Source organism: Grammomys surdaster, unplaced genomic scaffold, assembly GCF_004785775.1.
Source record: "Grammomys surdaster isolate TR1022 unplaced genomic scaffold, NIH_TR_1.0 188, whole genome shotgun sequence".
Lineage (NCBI taxonomy): Eukaryota > Metazoa > Chordata > Mammalia > Rodentia > Muridae > Grammomys > Grammomys surdaster.
The window spans coordinates 7,054,366-7,071,847 of NW_021604633.1; the positions used below are offsets into that span (position 1 = coordinate 7,054,366).

At 41.3% G+C, this 17,482-nt stretch overlaps 1 protein-coding gene across 3 annotated transcripts in view; it reads right to left on the reverse strand.

The window, feature by feature from the left end:
* Nucleotides 1-17,482, reverse strand: part of Pik3cg (phosphatidylinositol-4,5-bisphosphate 3-kinase catalytic subunit gamma) — a 34,943-nt gene that overhangs the window by 12,007 nt on the left and 5,454 nt on the right. For all 3 annotated transcript variants that reach the window (XM_028768826.1, XM_028768827.1, XM_028768828.1), the window contains exons 3-10: nt 14,998-15,063; nt 14,662-14,887; nt 13,182-13,285; nt 10,565-10,711; nt 9,023-9,113; nt 8,115-8,245; nt 7,031-7,142; nt 5,534-5,691 (exon numbers count right to left, since the gene is read on the reverse strand). In XM_028768826.1, coding sequence (XP_028624659.1) covers nt 5,534-5,691; nt 7,031-7,142; nt 8,115-8,245; nt 9,023-9,113; nt 10,565-10,711; nt 13,182-13,285; nt 14,662-14,887; nt 14,998-15,063 — 1,035 coding nt within the window. The remainder of the gene's footprint in view (nt 1-5,533; nt 5,692-7,030; nt 7,143-8,114; nt 8,246-9,022; nt 9,114-10,564; nt 10,712-13,181; nt 13,286-14,661; nt 14,888-14,997; nt 15,064-17,482) is intronic.

A 17,482-nucleotide genomic window follows, 5' to 3' on the forward strand; every position in this document is an offset into this window, starting at 1 on the left:
GGGAATCAGTCTGATCAGCTCCTCCCTTTGAAGGATTTGGCCTTTCACCTCTTGCCCTTTCACTCAACAAACATCTTCCAAGTGCTCCCTGCATCCCAGGCTTGTGTGACAGAGACAGGACCAGTGCAGCCCCGGTGACATTTGTAAAGGGAGAGGCATACAGGACAAATAGCTATAAACATGATAAATGCTATGCAGGAGACCAGGTGGGCAGGATGACCTGTGCCAGAAGTTGTTCTGTGGTGTGACGTTTATGTTGAGACCTAGAGGGCAGGGCAGGTCTTTTTAGTGATAGGCCCAGGCAATGGGGCAGCATTGGGTGGTAGAAGACATGGCAGACCATTACAAAACAATGGGACTGGTGGAGGTGAGGCTGCAGGGGCTGAGGTGCACAGCATGGGCCTTGCAGACCACTTGCACACCAATCAAAGAGATGAGTATGCAGCACATAGAAGGTAGGAAACCATCCTCAGTTCACCATTTGCCGTTTGCAGTAAGGAGGGACCCTGCCTACCTCCCCTACACAAATGCACACATAGACCCAGTATCTTAGGGTCTTAGTATATAGACCAGATAGTCCAGGCTGACCTCAAAGGCATTCTTCTTTGGCCCCAACCACCCATGTCTATTTTTACGTTAAGTTCTAGAGCAAATTCTGACTTACTACAACTTTTGAAAAGATAAATGTGAATCACGAAGGAGCCTTGAGGCAGAATTGTCTCTGGAGGGTGAGATAACGGAACTTACATATCTGACATTTAAAAGAAAATTGCTTTTGGGAAGGCACAGTGGAGCAGGGCACTTGGGAGCACTTAGTCCAGCACTTGGGAGGCAGAGGCTGGCTTATCTCTGCACTATGAGGACAGCCTGGTCTACATAGTGAGACTTTGTTTCAAACAGCAAAACAAATAAAACAAAAAGGGTTTTTTGTTTTGTTTTAATAAAAAAAAATTACTGCTTAGGAAAAAAAAGCAAATACAATTCTTATTAAATAAATAGGAATCCAAATTTCATCTGGCCTCGATTTAAATAAATTTGTGTGTTATATATGATTATAGCTATTCACTGAAATTTAACACATAGTGTTATTGTGACAGGATAGAAAAGGAGTAAATTACAGAGACATGGGAACAAAAAGGGACTTCTCATCAGAGTGTCTGATTGAAGCCTCTTCTTAGATGACAAGCAAGAACTACAGCATAATTAACATTTCTGTGAAGGTTACTGGCTTACAAGCAGTATTCCTTTCATAAGTAGACATTTTATGTTAAAAAAAAAAAAGCAAAGAATCAGGTTGGAGACCCAGTGTATAATGTTGGAGTTAGCCTCATCGATGTCTCAACATTTTCTGGGAATCTTAAACAACTCTGTTGACCACATTTCCAGTGAAGACGTCCTATCTTACTGCATCCCATGATCTAGACTTTATCTATTGTCACACACAACCAGGGACCACCCTGTTATCCCTTAGCAACTTTAGAACACAGTAGCTTCAAGAATCACAGAACACACACACACACACACACACACACACACACACACACACACACACACGAAGACAGTTAAGGTCAGCTCTTAGAGAGGCCCATACCTGTGCTCAGGGATGTGTCTTACTTTCTCTACAACCTTTCTTTTACTTAAAATCTGTGCTTAAAATCTATGCTAAAATATCAAATAATAATCTTCAGCTCTGTTTCACATTTGCTTGTCCTCAAAATATGTTCTGCAGTGAAGCCACTGATCTCTTTTCATCATAGTTGCAGCCACGAAATGACGAAAGGGGTTCTGGAGAGATGGCCCAGTGCACGAAGGTGCTGGCCCTGCAAGTGTGGCAGCCTGAGTTTGATCTCAAAACCTACATGAAGGTGGAGGGAGAGAACAGACTGCCACTTGGAGGGATAATCTCTTGTGTACTGTGTGGAAGCATCACCTGTCAATAAAAATCTGATGGCCAACAAGCTGAGGCAAGATTAGAAGGCAGGACATCCAGCAGAGAGAGAGACAGAGAGAGGAATTCTAGGAAAGAGTCAGGCACAGGAAACTCTGCCATGAGGAAGAAGTCAAATGTATGAAACTGAGGAAGGATACAGCCACATGGCAGACATAGAGGAGTATAATGGGATAGTTAGCTGCGAGCTAGTTGGGGAACAAGCTTAGCTTATGGCCTAGGCATTTATTCCTAAGTAATAGCCTCTGGGTCACTATTTGGGAGCTGTAACAATGTAACATTTAAGGACTAAGGGAACTCCATCTCCTGCTCCACAGGACCACCCTGTGCATCCATCCCTGTGACTATTGTTAATATGTAACAAGTCTCCACTGTGTTAAAAACCCTTTACCTCGTTTTAAAAATATTCCCAGTCAAAGAGATATGGAAATTGACACCATAAAATTCATTTAACCCCTGCCTGTGGGAGGCAGCCCTGAAGGCTATAGATGCTCATAGATTCAAACCGTGAGCTTCAGTTTCATGTCTCTGCCTCTGCATAGTCACAGCTCGTTCCTAACGTTTCCTCCTACTCTAGACGGATATGACCCCAGGCTAGGCCAGTTGCCATGGTCAGTGAGACAAAGCACAGCCTTCCTCTTTTGGCTCCCCATTGCTAACCCAGTCCCATGGCCTCCCTTCCATGTGTGTGTTGTATATGGAGAAGGTTCACCTCACTCTTAACAAAAAGCGGGTCAGCCTTTCTCTACCCTGCCCAAGAGCTTATTCATGTACACGTATTAACTAATACCATGAGGCCAAAAGAAGCAAAGGGGACTTTCTGTTCAAAATGCAAATGTGTACATTTCCTAGTTTGCCTAAACATGAACACTTTATTACACCAGACTCCAAGACATTGGTGAGAGAATTTATGCACACAGTCCCTAGGATAGAAGAACCTTTCTAATAACAAGAATAAAATACAGATAAATAAAATTCTGAATTAGCAATATGAAGAAAGAGAGAAAAAAGGAAGAGAGAGGGAAGGAGAAAGAGAGAGATAGAGAGAGGGAGGGAGAGAGAGAGAAGAAAGAGAGAAAAGAAATGAAAGAAAAGGTAAAGGAAAATTTGCCCAAGTCCGAAGTTAAATGATGGAGCTCAGTTGCCCATCTTTGTCAAGCTTTGAAAGTTTTGCATGTGGACAATTCCCTGCTCTGGTGGTTAGCTTGCTCTTGTGTGCAGAGGATGAATGGGTGTGGGGTGGGGGATGGCATGGTGTGGGGACAGGTAGAGGTGGGATTCAGCTCTCTCTTTAACCGTAACAAGGCTTCTTTGTCATGGTTTATATATTTCCTGGGACTCATTTCAAAAAATAAAAGTGGATTCTTTAACATTTCCAAGGCTGGAAGGCTTGCCTGATGTCTAAACCTATGAATACAGAGTCTCTGCTGTTGTCTAAGATGAGCTAGTCATTCTGCGTACTTCATTGCAGTAATGCTGAGCAGCTAGCTGGCTCTGACATGAGCTCTTAGCATTGCTGTAGCCACAGTCTTCTCTCTAGGTCTAGGGCAGTGGTTCTTAACCTTCCTGGCGAACCCTCAGCAATAAAATTATTTTTATTGCTACTTCATAACTGTAATTTTGCTACTATTATGGATTATAATGTAAATATCTGACTTGCAGGATATCTGCTATGCAACTCCTGTGAAAGGGGTCACAACCCGTGGGTTGAGAGCCACTGGTCTGGTGTCATGGGCCTAATGGTTGTGGTTTAGAACCTTCAGAACTGTGAGCTAAATAAAAGCTTTCTCTTTATAGTGCTAACTAGATCAATAGTACCTGGAAAAACCATAAATAGGCCATGTTCCTTCTTTACAGATGAAAAAAGTAAGGTTCTGAGAGGCTAAGTGACTGCCATTGTGGACACAGCTGTTAAACGTAGCTAGGTCTGTCTGTTACAAAGGCCACCCCTTTGATCCCTGTGCTATGGTTAGTATGTAGGTAATACCCACAGGTGTGTAAAATGCTGGCCAGTCTTTCAGAACACAGGTGTGTAAAGTACAACACAATTCACAGGACTGTGCTTTGGGTGGGTGGAGGCTATGTAGAGATCACGTGACTGAAGGAGGTTTAATTGTTTAAGAAACAAGCTTGATCACAAAGGATGGAGAGATGTTACAGACTGTGAGAAACTCCCCACAAGTGTTGCTCTGAGTTGATGTTGCTGGGTGGGGCAGGGATCCTCTCCTGGCTTCCTTATTATGAAGATCTTTTCATCATAAATGTTTTTAAATGGAAAAAACCATTGCAGAAGCAACAAAGAAAGCTAATGGGGAGAGCTGCTGGGATTTGGTGGAGTGATATGAACTCTGTGTGGGTCACAGCAACTGGACAAAGGGATGGACTCCTAGGAAATTTCATTCATTGGCAGAAGGAAGAGACCATGTGTCTACAGAAAAGAAGAGACCCATGTCTAAGGCAGAATTCCATGCATTTGTCTAACACTGAGCCACTATTTGCTGTTGTCATGTCCTATTTGAAGCTAGTCAGATCAACCTCACTTTCAAGAGGGTAAAACTGAGTGCCTTCTCTTCTTTACGTAGTGCGATCCTTCCGCTCCCCCCTGAAATGTGTCCAGTTTTTGGAAATTGTCTGAAAGCCAAGTGTATGCAGAAGAGCACATACTCAAACTCCTAAAACCATCTGACCAGAGAGTGTGAGTCATGTCACTACCAACTAGACAGCCAGCCGGTAGATTAAAAACCACAAGTTACAAAACAACACATGGGAGTAGCTGTTCCCCTGTAGTTCAAGGCTCATGTTCTTTCCCAGATGTCATGCTGGATTCAAAGAAAAAGCCTTCTTCCTAAGATGTGGCGTGCAAACCACACCACATTGAAGGCACACTAAGGAAGGTGGCTATGTGCAGACAAGCCAAGGCAAAGGTCACTCTTGGTTTCTGTTTTGTGTCTCTATCATTATAAAATAGACCTGTTTACAGATTTTCCGAATTGTATTCATTCACAGCTATTAGATTTGCAAATATAAGATACTCTCATTGTGCATTTGAATCTAAACACTCCTGTAGGGGCTTGTTTGCAGGGGAGTGGAACCAGAGCTCCCTGCAGAGCCTGCGGTCAAGCTGATGAGATCACCAACAAGAAAAGGATTACTCTTCATACCAACAAAATCAGTATGTGCAACAAGGTCCCCCTGTTGGTACTATGATAAGCGCACACACAGTAACAGAAACCAAGTGAAGCTCACAATTATTTGCAAGCCCTGAAACATACTTAAAGTTTGAGTCTTCTAGTCAAAGTAGATCAGTCTCCATGGCTGTCCTTCCTTGAAGCTGTCCTGAGCACCCAGCATCCTCTCAGGGGTCTGTGTTCCCTGGGGCCACCACTTAGGAAGCATTTTTACTTGCTGTTTGGTTATAGTGAGCAGGTCCCTGAAAGCATCACTTTGCATGTACTTGGGGGAATGAACAGAGGTGAGGAGGAGGAAGGAGGGCAGCCATATCATGAGATATGGAGGGAGAGGTGGCTTCTCGAGTGTGTGATTGGTTCATATTGGCAGAAGATAAGGAGGATGGGGGTGACATACCTGGAATTTCTGGAAGTGTGGGCTTGTCTTTTTGCCAGAAGTTCCCATCACAAACAAGAAGTCTGGGGTTAGGACAAACGGCACTCTCTCTTTATTAATGCCCAGGAAACTCTTGTAATTCCCAAGAATGTGTCCAAAGTCTATATGAAATAGGTTTCCTTAAGAGAAGAAAATGTCTGGCATCATTACATGATGTAAGTGTTTATAAACACTTTGGTTTTTGGGAAAAAAAAATTCAGTTGCCTGAAAATGAACTATTTTGAGTGAGAGCATTTTATCCTCTTTTATTATTAGCCTTTGATATTTTCAGTCTTAACAGGTCCTTGAAAGCAGTAGCCACAAAGCTTTTGGAGAAAACCAAGCGTGATTTTTGATAGGGCTGTTTTTTAGATATCAAGATGTCATTAAAAACAAGCAAGCAAGGAAACAAGCTTGTCTCCAAATTCTTAGACAGGTAAATAAAAACTGTCGCTAATTTGTGACCATTATTCTTAAGAGACTCTATGTCCTTCCTATAGCTGACAGATTGAGGTTGGATTTTGTCTGGCAAGAGTGGTGTTAACATTTTACTTTTAAATACTGCTATAGAAATACCATATTGAATCTCTTTGGGGTCAGTTTCTAACACTATTATTACCAGCAGCAGCACAGCCATATTAGTTTTTTATGTATTTGGTCTTTTAGCATTTCTATAATCCACAAGTGTACTATTCTTTTGTGTTGATCCTGTTCTTGCAAAGAATAAGTAATTCACTCCAAGTTTTGGTGCTTTTCCCTAAACTGTTCTCTTTAAAAATAATTTTTGTTTTAAAGTCTTTCTATGTAGTCCAGGTTAGCTTTGAACTTGTGATCCTTTTCCTTAGGTTTCCTGAGTGTTGAAGTTACAAGTATTGACTACCATACCTGGAAGACTATAAAAATAGATTAGCATTTTATATATGAACGTCTCATGGTATGGTGGCCATGACAGGACACCATAGTGTCAGGGTAGTGTGAACCAGCATGGCTGCAGAGTTAAGGACTCAGGTGTTTCAGATGAGGAACAGCTCCTGTGCCTTTGCTATTGTTCTAGTTGTTTTTTTTTTGCAACATTTGACATCGCTGATCCCTCCTTCCAGGCTATGCTCTTCACTCTCTCTCTTTTTACTTCTCCCTGTAATTTTTCTCTCTTTTAGTCTCATGTCCCGCCTTTTCTTCCCTCATCCATCAACCCTCAAAAAGGGTGGTCTGTCTAAAGTAAGCAGTGTCTCTATACACAATGACTTGTACATCTGGGCTCCAGCTTAGACTCTCACTCTGTGCCAGGAGGATGGGGTAGCGGGGAGGCAATGTTTAAAGAGGACAAGTGCTTCAGATGGACAGTGGTGAGAACTGCGAAATAACGTGAATGCATTTAGTGTCTCTTAGCTGAACACTTAGGAATGATTAAAACAGAACTTCTTGTGTGGTGTGTATTTTACTACAATACATTTTTTATTTTATAGTGGGCAAACTCACCAGTCTCTGAGATCATAATGTTGTCGTTGTGCCTGTCACCTATCCCAAGAACAAATGTGGCCACACAGTAGCCTGCACAGGAGTAAACGAACCTTTCCACTGCAGCCTGAAACTGAGAACGGATATGAATATTGAGTGCTTTCCAGAAACAGAGAGCAGCCCAAGCCAATGATGATGCTGACACTGATGATGACATAGAAGGACAATGTTCTAGGAACCGTTTCAGACAGTAAGAAGTTTGGGTCCAGCCTCATTGGTTATATATCAAGGAAGTACCAGTTGTCAAATGGTTCTGCTTGTATTTTCAGTGAAGAGTCATCCACACACCATGACGTGAGGAAAACCCAAGAAGGAAAGGGTCACAGTGATTTATTAAAATTTCCCATCCTTTCTTTTAGCCACTTGTCCACAACTGAACGAACTTGTAGTAATTTCTGCAATTATGCTTTGCTTAGAACCATTTAAGTGTATAAATGGTTTCACAAGCCTTCATGTATAACAGATTAATAAAGACTACGAATTATATTCCCTTCACCAAAGGCTGCTGGCCATGCAAGTGTGAAGTGCTATTCCTGTGCAATAGAACTTTAAAAAGCACCCAGACAGCCTAGCAAACAGTTTGTGAAGGATCCAGCATATGCCCTTCAGCAAGATGGACATCTTCAATATTCATAACTTACCATTCAGAGCCACAGTAGAAATTGTAAATTTTTTTTGTTTCGTATGAAAGAATGTATATATGGGAACTAAATATGTGGGTTAAACAACAAAAGCATCCATAAAGAGTGCTAACAGATTATTTCACAGAACCAAATTCTACGCAAAGCTTGACTGGTATTCAAAACTGAAGCAAATGTTTTCCGGGTCTAGAAGTAGACACTCTGTCTCACAGATAAGCTGTGTCATCAGGGGAAAACCCTCACAAACCCCGACATCCTCAGGAGCAAAAGTCTCAACAAGTATATTGGGAAATCAGAGACATCCACTAAAAGAGCCTGTTAGATCAGAAACCACTACTGTCCGACCGAAGACAAGCTGTCTGGAGGAATGGGTCTGGGCTGAGGAGGGAAGAGCAAGACCTCACCTTTTCTTCAATAGGGCATTTTTCCTTGAGCCAGTGATTCAGGACTTCATCTTTGAATGCCCCTGTGTTACCCACTGTGCTTTGCTGGATTTGAGCAATTGTTGTGGCATCCTTCACAATCTCGATCATTCCTATGTGAAGAGACAGAATTCAGTAGAGGATGACACTGCTAAGTCTTGGTGAAGCAAAGACTAGGGTTTTTATTAGGCCAAAGATCTGTTTTCCATGTCTGAGCTATTTTCTTGTTGTTTGCTTGCTTGCCTTTAGGGAAAATAATAACAGTAAAACCCTAGAAGTTGTAAAGAATTCTCTCTCAGTATCCCTAAGGAGAGAAAAGGGCTGCTTTGGGGGAATGACAAATAAAGCCATTTATGGGCCAACCTTAGCCTTCCTTGCTCGGAGATGGGAACTTTTCTTTTATAGGTAACAAGGTCAAATGTTTTGTACATTTTCTCATATCAGAACCTTGAATAAAAATAAGTGTGATTAAAACTAAAATGTTAAATGCCTATAAAAGTACCTGAGGGGAGTGTGTAATAGCTTCAGTAATGTGAATTCTGGAATTCAAAAAGAAGTGACAGTTCCTTCTATCTAATTTTAAATGTTATTTGCGAGAGAAAAGCTTAACGTGCAAAGAAAGGAGTTGCAGTTTAGAGGTGGAGAAGAGCAGGGGAGGGAGCACGTTCTTGGGAAGACTATTCCCATGTATGGGCCCAGGCCTGAGACAGGTATCCCTGCATCATCACCATGTTCTTATTGAACCGAGAGTCGCTTTCCCGCCTGGGAACATGTCCTCCTGTTACCTAAAACTATAACTTTCCAGTTACGGACTGCTTTCACTGAGGGAGTGATGTCCTTTTAAAACTAGCCAAGTGGTGTGGTGCTCATCTCTTGATGTAACCACAAACCTATTTTGTCACCAGTTGAGATGCAACCGTAAGGCAGAAGGCACAGGTCCAGAGATTCAGTCTCCCAAATGGACTCCATGATGCGTAGAATCTGGGAACCAAGGCACAAGCATTTCTATTATACATAGATGTTGGCCAGTGCGTTTCTCTTCTCTCTTAAAAAGCTAGTAATCTTATCTGGTTGCATACAATATATGAGTAGATGCAAAATACATAAGTAATAACTTTCATTGGTCAGATTGATACTCAGAAATTTCCTGTTATTGCAAATCTGTTCATTTCAGCCCCTGGGGTATATGTTGAAGAAAAGTATAAAGAGTTTTCACTCGTGAGAGGCTTTTTGCCATGTTTCGTTATCTATCTTATCAAGACATTCCACTTTGTTATGCATGTTTTCACATAATAACTGTAATGTCCTTATACATGTTTCCTACTCTGATAGTGCAGGATCCATGCTATAACCAAGGCTATGAAATCAATGATGGTGATGCAAACCCCAAACATCAACTGGCTGCTCTTTTATGTGTGATTCTGGTAGTAACCTTGTATCAGGAATACAATTGCTATTTCCATTCGGTGGCACAGGAACAAAATCTTAGAGAGTTTCAGGAAACAGTGAGCTCCAACAATAAAACAAAGCCTAAGCACAAACTCAGGATTACAGGAACAGCAGAGCCCTGAGCTGTGGCACTGAAATAAATGCTCATCTCCGAACAACTCAAAAGATTCTATAGATTTATTTAAAACTAAATTGATCCTTAAAAATATTAAGGGATTTCTTTCCTTCTTTAAAATAAAAAATCTTTCTTGAACAAAGAAAGCAAAATAACAACAAGAAGACAACCCATCCTGGAAGAGAACCTGAGTGCTATATCAGAAATAAGTCAAAACAGAATCTTAAAATGAATAGAAAATATTATGTTTTTAAACAGTCTGCCTTTAACTTAGTATAGTTTGCTATCAAACCAAACTGTATTAGGTTTTAGAAACCTTCACCTCTGTCCTCGATGAGGCACTAAAAGCTGGACAGCAAAGACTTACAGACTTGTAATGCTGTCTGCACAGAAATGTTAGAAAGCCTGACACGCGCAGTGTTGGTACCACGCCATTCACCCTCTCCTCGCTGTTCACCTGTGTGACCACCCGCCTGGTCGTCTTTTTGCATCAAATCACTACTTGAGTTTGTGTATGAATATAAAAGGATGTGTGTTTAGGGAGTTTGCCTACCAGTGTGTGGATATGTCTGTGAACAGGAGTAAACTGGGTACTGTAGACAAATAATCCCACAGCCTATGATACCATGCGTAGAATGGAGTGCTTAAAAAGAGGCTACAAAAGGCAAGTGTATCTAGCTACTAGGGAATACCCATCTTTGAAAGGACAGAGAGAACTATGGTGCTGGTAAAGCTTATCTACTAGGAACCTTTTGATTGCTGTTTATCATATGGAAAACAAAACCCAGAAAGGCGGGCATGGTTTAGACCCCCACAGCATTCTTTCTTCAGATAATTGCATAAGCCCACTCCCTTCACGTTAGCCTACCTGTAAGATCAACATGTCTTGGCGCAGATCATCGCCATGTTTAAAGATGATTCCAATGGTTTCATTGGATAGGACTGTAGGATCAGCACACTTAAACTCAAGCCACAGGGGCTTCTTCTTGGAGGCCATCACTTTACATTTCTCAATCTGTAAGGAAGTGGACACACCATCACATGCAATGAACACACATAGAGGAAGCACAGATCCTCTCGTAAAGCATTGCTAAATACAGGGGCCATGAACTGGCAGGAAAATGATTTTCAATATTTGTGTAAAAATATAGAAGGCATTCTCACCAAACTTGAAATACTATCCATGTGAGAGAAAATCCATAACCGTTTTAACAATGACTCTCCAAGGAACTCTAAGGGTTGGTGGAGAGCCCATGGGGTACAGCAGGCACCATTTTAATCACTCTTCCCCATGGGACCTCAGTAAACTCACTAAAAGTGCATTGTTCAGAGCACTTTCTATTATCTGTTTATGTGTTCCCGTCCTCAGATTTCATTTGAAAAAGTAGTTCCAGTGCTACCACAGTGTCTGAAAAGTTGTAACTCCAGAATCTGATGGAGGCCAAATCTAACTCATGGAATTTTAACAGGAATTATCTGGCACCTAAGCATAGGACTTTCAGCCTCAGCCCGTCATATCTAAGCAAAGCACTGTGACAGGAGTGTATGGACAAACCTAACCTTTCCTGGGTTTTAGACAAAAGTGAATGCACTATGAATCACAAATATAATGTAGAAATGGAGAGAAAGGTCATCAGTTAAGAGCAGTTAAGTTATTCTTGCCGAGGATCTGGGATCAGTTCCCAGCACCCACATAGGGCAGCTCACAACAGCCTGTAGTTCCAATACCAAGGTATCCACCACCCTTTTCAGGGTTCCTCAGGCATTGAATATACATGGAAGTCAGGCGAAACACTCATACCCATAAAAATAAAAATAAATAAATAAAATTATGATGCAATTTTTAAAGAAAACCCAACAGTTTGAAAGCCATATCAATATATTATAATTTCTACTGATATCTAAATGATGACAATGGATTGTACATGCCTTTTCTAGCAAGTGTGTGTGTGTGTTGTTTATTTGAAACAGGATTTCTTTGTTTCTTTGTGCCCTGGCTGTCCTGAAAGTCACTCTGTAGACCAGGCTGGCCTGAAACTCACATCGGTCTGCCTGCCTCTGCCTCCTGAGGACTGGGATTAAAGGCATGCACCACCACACCTGGTTTAGCAATTGTTTATAAAATTAGACATGAGGAGGAGGTGTTTTCTACTTATTTTCATGAGGTTTCTGTTCTGTATGCAACTAGACTAGAAAAATACATGGACAACTCTCATGAAACAATAGATGACAGACAACGGAAATCTGTAGCCTCTGAGCAAAGAAGGCAATGAAGGCAACTCTGTCTGTAGTTGTCTCAGGGTTACTGTTAGGGGCTGTTTCTTGCTTAAAGCATAGAGAAAAGTCACCCATGATGAGCTTATGGTCTAGTAATCTAGAGTATAGTAACTGAAGTGTCTGAATAAAAAAGGACAGAACAAAATGACAGAAAATAATAATAGTCAGACAGTTTCCAAATGTGGTAGAACAGATGCCCACAAGCCCAAAGAGCAACATAACCTGGCACCTTATACAAGAAACCTGTGCCAACACACACTATAATCAAACCACTGAAAACCAGGGAGGGAAAAAACATCTGAAAAGAAGTATGGGGAAAATGATGTGTTATAAATAGAACATCAAAGACAAAGCCAGAGTGTTAGCATCAGGACATAGGCAAGGCAGAAGAAATGGTACTGCAAGAGAAAAATAGTGAGCTAGCATTCTCTGTCTAGTGAGAATATTGCTAAAAAAAATAAATGAATAGAAAAACATTTCAGCTAAGTCAATTCTGAAAGAATATATTGCCACCAGCTTGTAGGATAACGTGTTAAAGATCAAAGAAAAGTGATACTTGGAGAATACCCGTACCCAACACAATAATATGTGAGTAAGTGTTTAGAATGGCTTAATCTAGCTAGTATATATACATTTTTTGTTTAAAGTGAAAATAATATGCAGTGGGTTTATAATACGTGCAGAAGAGGTGCATTAGTGGAAGTATACCTCTGTAAGATTCTTACATGCATGCAAAGTGGTCTGTTACACTATGTGGTACTGACATGCACACAGACACTTAAATCAACAGAAGGAGTTCAGAGAGATGAGGCATAGATGCACCTACAATATGGACAGCTGATATTGAGTTTCTGTTATATTTCTAGAAGAGTGTTCAGTGTTTTGATTTTTGCTGATGGTTGTATAGAAATATTTATCTGTGAAAACTCACTGAACTTCACAGTATGGACAACTGTTTGTGTAAAGAATACACCAATAAATTTATTTAAAACACAATGGAAGGGCAATTACTCTTCCATTGGTGTGTTGTATTGGGTGTTGGGATGTTGGGTGCTAGTGATAAGAGAGGGAATTGACTGAAGCCCAGCTGGGGATGCTCTAGATTCTTGTGCTTATCAAAGATCCATTGTGAAGGCCCCGGCTCTACAAAGCATGCTAGACATTTGCAGGACATAAGGAACATACAGAGAAATCCCACTGATACCTACCACCAGGGTACCTGCTTTCAGTCCAGGATCGTAGGGAACTCTAAAGCTCTCAGGGAGATTGGAATTCTGCAGGCTTTCAAGCTTTTGCTTAAGCTGTGAAATAACTGCAATTATCAAAAGCATACAGGAGTTAAGTGAGCACAGGACATCATCAGTACTGTCAACAATCTCGGCACTTCCTGGCATCACATTCCCTTAGAAGTCCATGTATATGATTTGGAAATTAGTACTAGGAGAAGGGATATAGAGCTCCGCCTTTGGGGATCCAACCATTCCAAGCAGGCAAAGTAAGTCAGGATCACTGTGAACAAGTTAACTGTAAATGTCCCTTCACAGGCAGAGCACATATGTGAACACATGTGTAAAAACCTCCGGTCAAGAGAGTGTGCTGAGAGTGAACCTTAAGGGATTGTCGCTGCCACCGTCTTTCCAGCCTTCGAGACTTTCAAGGGCCATCTGGTTTGTGAAGCAGACATTTGAACACACTCTTAACTAGAGCTGGGTTAGAGTTCTGCAAATTCTCAAAAAGAGGAAGTTAGGGTGTGTACAAAAGATATGGCAACCTCGAAATTCTCAAGGCAAAACACACAGAGTACAGACCACTGGCTGGATAACAGGCAGGGGCCAGCCCAAATGTAAGATCATTACTGCTACCATTAGTAGCTTTGGGGTGGGGGGTGGGGCTTGGGGAAGGGGGGCAGTTAGCAAGATCAATGAACTAGAAAATGATCAAAAGGGGAGGTTGGAAACGTAAAATATTCAGAAGCTTAAACTACCGGGCAGGGATATTAGTGTCTGTTTTAAGCTGTCATGCTAGGCTAGGTTTATAAAGTAAGTAAAAGATACCCTCTAGGTTCAAGCTTCAAACACTTTATCATGTCAGAAAGATGTGTCAACGATGACAACTTAAAGTAGTATCAACCCAAACCTTAATAGGAGTGGTTAATTTTCTTAGAGCAGGGACAAGGAATTGGGAATTGCTACAGAGAGGAGGTGTGTGTGTGTCTGTGTGTGTGTATGCATGTCAAGGTGACATACATTGACTTATGTGTATTATTCTGAGATGCAAATGTATGTATATGACAAAATTTTAAAATCAACTCAACCTCTCAATATTACCTTCAAATTCTGACTATTTGAAATTAGCATGAAAGTATTCAAAGATGAGGAAGAGGACATTTGGAAGTAAGTTTTTGTGTCTGGAACTGTTATTGAAAATTATGTCTTCCATCCACACATAGTTCTTCTATTTCTCCAGGTTCCATATGCACAGCTTCATTTGTAAGAATATATACATTTATGGTCATAAAGCATCATGTCTTATAGAAAAAGAGCTTTAAATCTTGTTTACTTCAATAAAGACAAAAGACCAAAATGTTTCCTTGGCTGCCTTTTGCAAAATACTACTTGAATCCCAGAAAGAAGAATCAAAACAATTATGACATTTGGAAGGAGAAGTGAGAAAATGCAGCCACTGTACCTTGGGAACTGACATCATACTTCTCAGCTGAGAGCGATTTAATATCAATGGTGACTTTCTGTAACATCTCAATCACGTGGACCTGCTGTGTGAAGTCCTGCAGCATGGCTGTGCCACAGCCCCGCAGGTATGCCTCCAGGATTACAGCGAACCTCTGCTGATAGTGTCTGGACTGGGCTATCTCACTTCGCAGGAACCAGAACAAGAAGTGACCAATTCTTTTGTTCTGAGATGGGTACAAGATGGTTGAGATTGTGGTGACTAATGACGTAGGTTTACCGGGCAATTCCTGGTGGCCTAAACTTGTCACACTGTTATCAAAGTGGAAGTACTTACTCTCAAGCCTCGCTTTAGCAGGAATCTGGCCAGCGCACTGTCATGGTATGGTTCAAATTTCACAGCCTAGAGGAAGAACACATTGGTGTTTGAAGGACTGTGGTGGTCAGTCAGGAGAAAGGAAATGGGGGAAACCCACAGTTCCACATCAGTGGGTCTTTCCAGCTAAGGTGGTGAGAATCTCCCTAGCCACTCAAATCCAGTTCCTGTTTAGCAGACACTGAGGACAGGAGGAGGAGGCACTTGCTTAGCATTCTATAATAGGTGAGGACCAAGCTGGGGCTGGAGGCCAGAACTCGTGACGCACAGTGCTGTGATCTGGATCATGGCAGAACTGAAGTTGGGAAGGCTTTTGCTCTGAGTTAGAACGATTTGGATTATCAGAAGGGGAGAGGGGAGAGATGGACATGGCTATAATAATTCTTTAAACTGAAAGGTAAGGGTGGTAGTTACAAAGCAAATAGACCATGGAAATACAGCACTCATCAAAGGAACAGTAGATGCAAAGACAAGTGTGAAGATCCTAAGACCCCGTAGCCTCCCACCTGAGCAGCTCCCACGTTCTTACTGCAGGTAAACAGCAGCCCCCACCCTGTCACACTGCGGTATGGAGCGTTGTGTCAGAATATCCCTGATTTTCTAGACTTCTCCAGGCAGAAATTAATCTTCATTGTTAGTGTGTGACTGTGTTCACAGTGTTGGTTCTGGGTTGGATATTGACGTAAATGAAATGACAGCTTTATTATTGAAGAAAGATAACAAAAAAAATGGAGAAAATAAACTAAATCTTGGTGGGCCCATGTATATATTTTTTTAATATTTTATTTTTTCAATAAGCTTGAAATAGCTAATAGTTTTGAAATTGACAAACATTATTCAATTATCAATGCATATATTAAGCTAGAAAGTAGGTAGTTTATGTGGGTCTAGTGTTAAGCTGGAAGGTGGGTAGCATATATATGTCTAATAGAAGAGTTCCTTTATAACTAGAAATGCTCTTCTTTTCCTCCAAGGAACAGAAGACATTTCCACTGTAGCCCATATTATGGAGCCTGAAGTCTTCTTGTGTTCCTAGTTCTTCTCACTCTGGGTTTCCAGTTTGACCTGATCAATACTGACCTTAATGTTTCAATGTTAGCCCTCCTTTCAAAAGTGCTTCTTTTGGGTGTGGTCAAGTAGGTGCCATAGAGCTGCATCTCAGTGGAGTTCTGAGAATGTGGTTACTCAGTCAACAGAACTCACTTTAAATGTGTTTTAGGTTTCTAACCTGGGAGCTGGTCTTTCTTCATGTTTCACTTCTACATCAATGATGCAGATCACAACCGAGAGACCATTTTAACCAGCAGTGAGTCATTTAGTTGGAGCTGAAAATGTTTCGAATCGCTGCACAAATGAATATTACTCTTCAAATATAAGCCAACACACCCAAAATCAATATGGCTGATTGACCTCTTTCACTTAAAATATTTCCAGGAAAAAAACGTTACCTATCTTTGAATTCTGCAAAGTTTACTTTGGAAAATGACAATGAAAAGATTGTCAGACCGAGCACTGCCTGCTCTGAACTGTCCCTAGATGCATTAATCACAATTAAGTGCCACTTGGGCCCCTATTTGCTATTATTTTCTCTATGGTATTCCCAGAAGCCCTTGTCGTAATTCCATAATTTGTTATTAAACACATGGTGTGTATTTGTGTGTGTTGCAGCAAGTCTGAATGCTTGTCTTCTTACTGAAGAAGCTGTTGAACCTAAGGACTGAGCAATCAGTGCTGTACAATACCATTCACCCCCGCCCCCACCTCTTACTTTCCTTTCTCTTGTCAAGCAAAGCAATTTAAGGTTTAAGCAGAACTGTCGCTCTTTAACAACCCAGCTCAATCTCAGGCACATCGTTGGATGACTCCACAGAACCCCACAGAGCATCATGGGAACTGAGTGAAACTAGTTTCTTGCCTGTTTAAAGAGGCCAGCTACCAAGATTCTACTCAGCACAACTGTTTAGCAAAATAACAATAACTCGTTCTACCTACCCTAGGGCCTATGACCTCCCCAGCCATGGGCTTTTGACCAGAATTAGAGTCCCAAGAATGACATTTCTCCCTGTGGAGTAGGCCTGAAAGCCATCATGAACTCAGAGTAACCGTGGTCACCGGCACAGGATCAGAGCAGCCAAAGTTCTGCCATAGATGGGGTTGGTAGATGATCTCTCGGCCCTACCTCTTATTAAGGAGACAGTGGCAGTGGAAAGTTGCTAGGAGAGAAAAAAGAATCATTCTTTTTGGAAGATGTGGTCACTGTTCTCATGGAAGGTGCTACACCCATGAACATGTGGACAATGCTAATTGGACTTAGCACTTATTAGGGGGAAATGACATTAACTTGACAAGGAGATATATTAATAGGGACAGGAAGAGAATCTGAAGTGGAAATTAGAGGTATATATGATCATGTTTCAACGTATATCTATACACAACACTCAAGAAT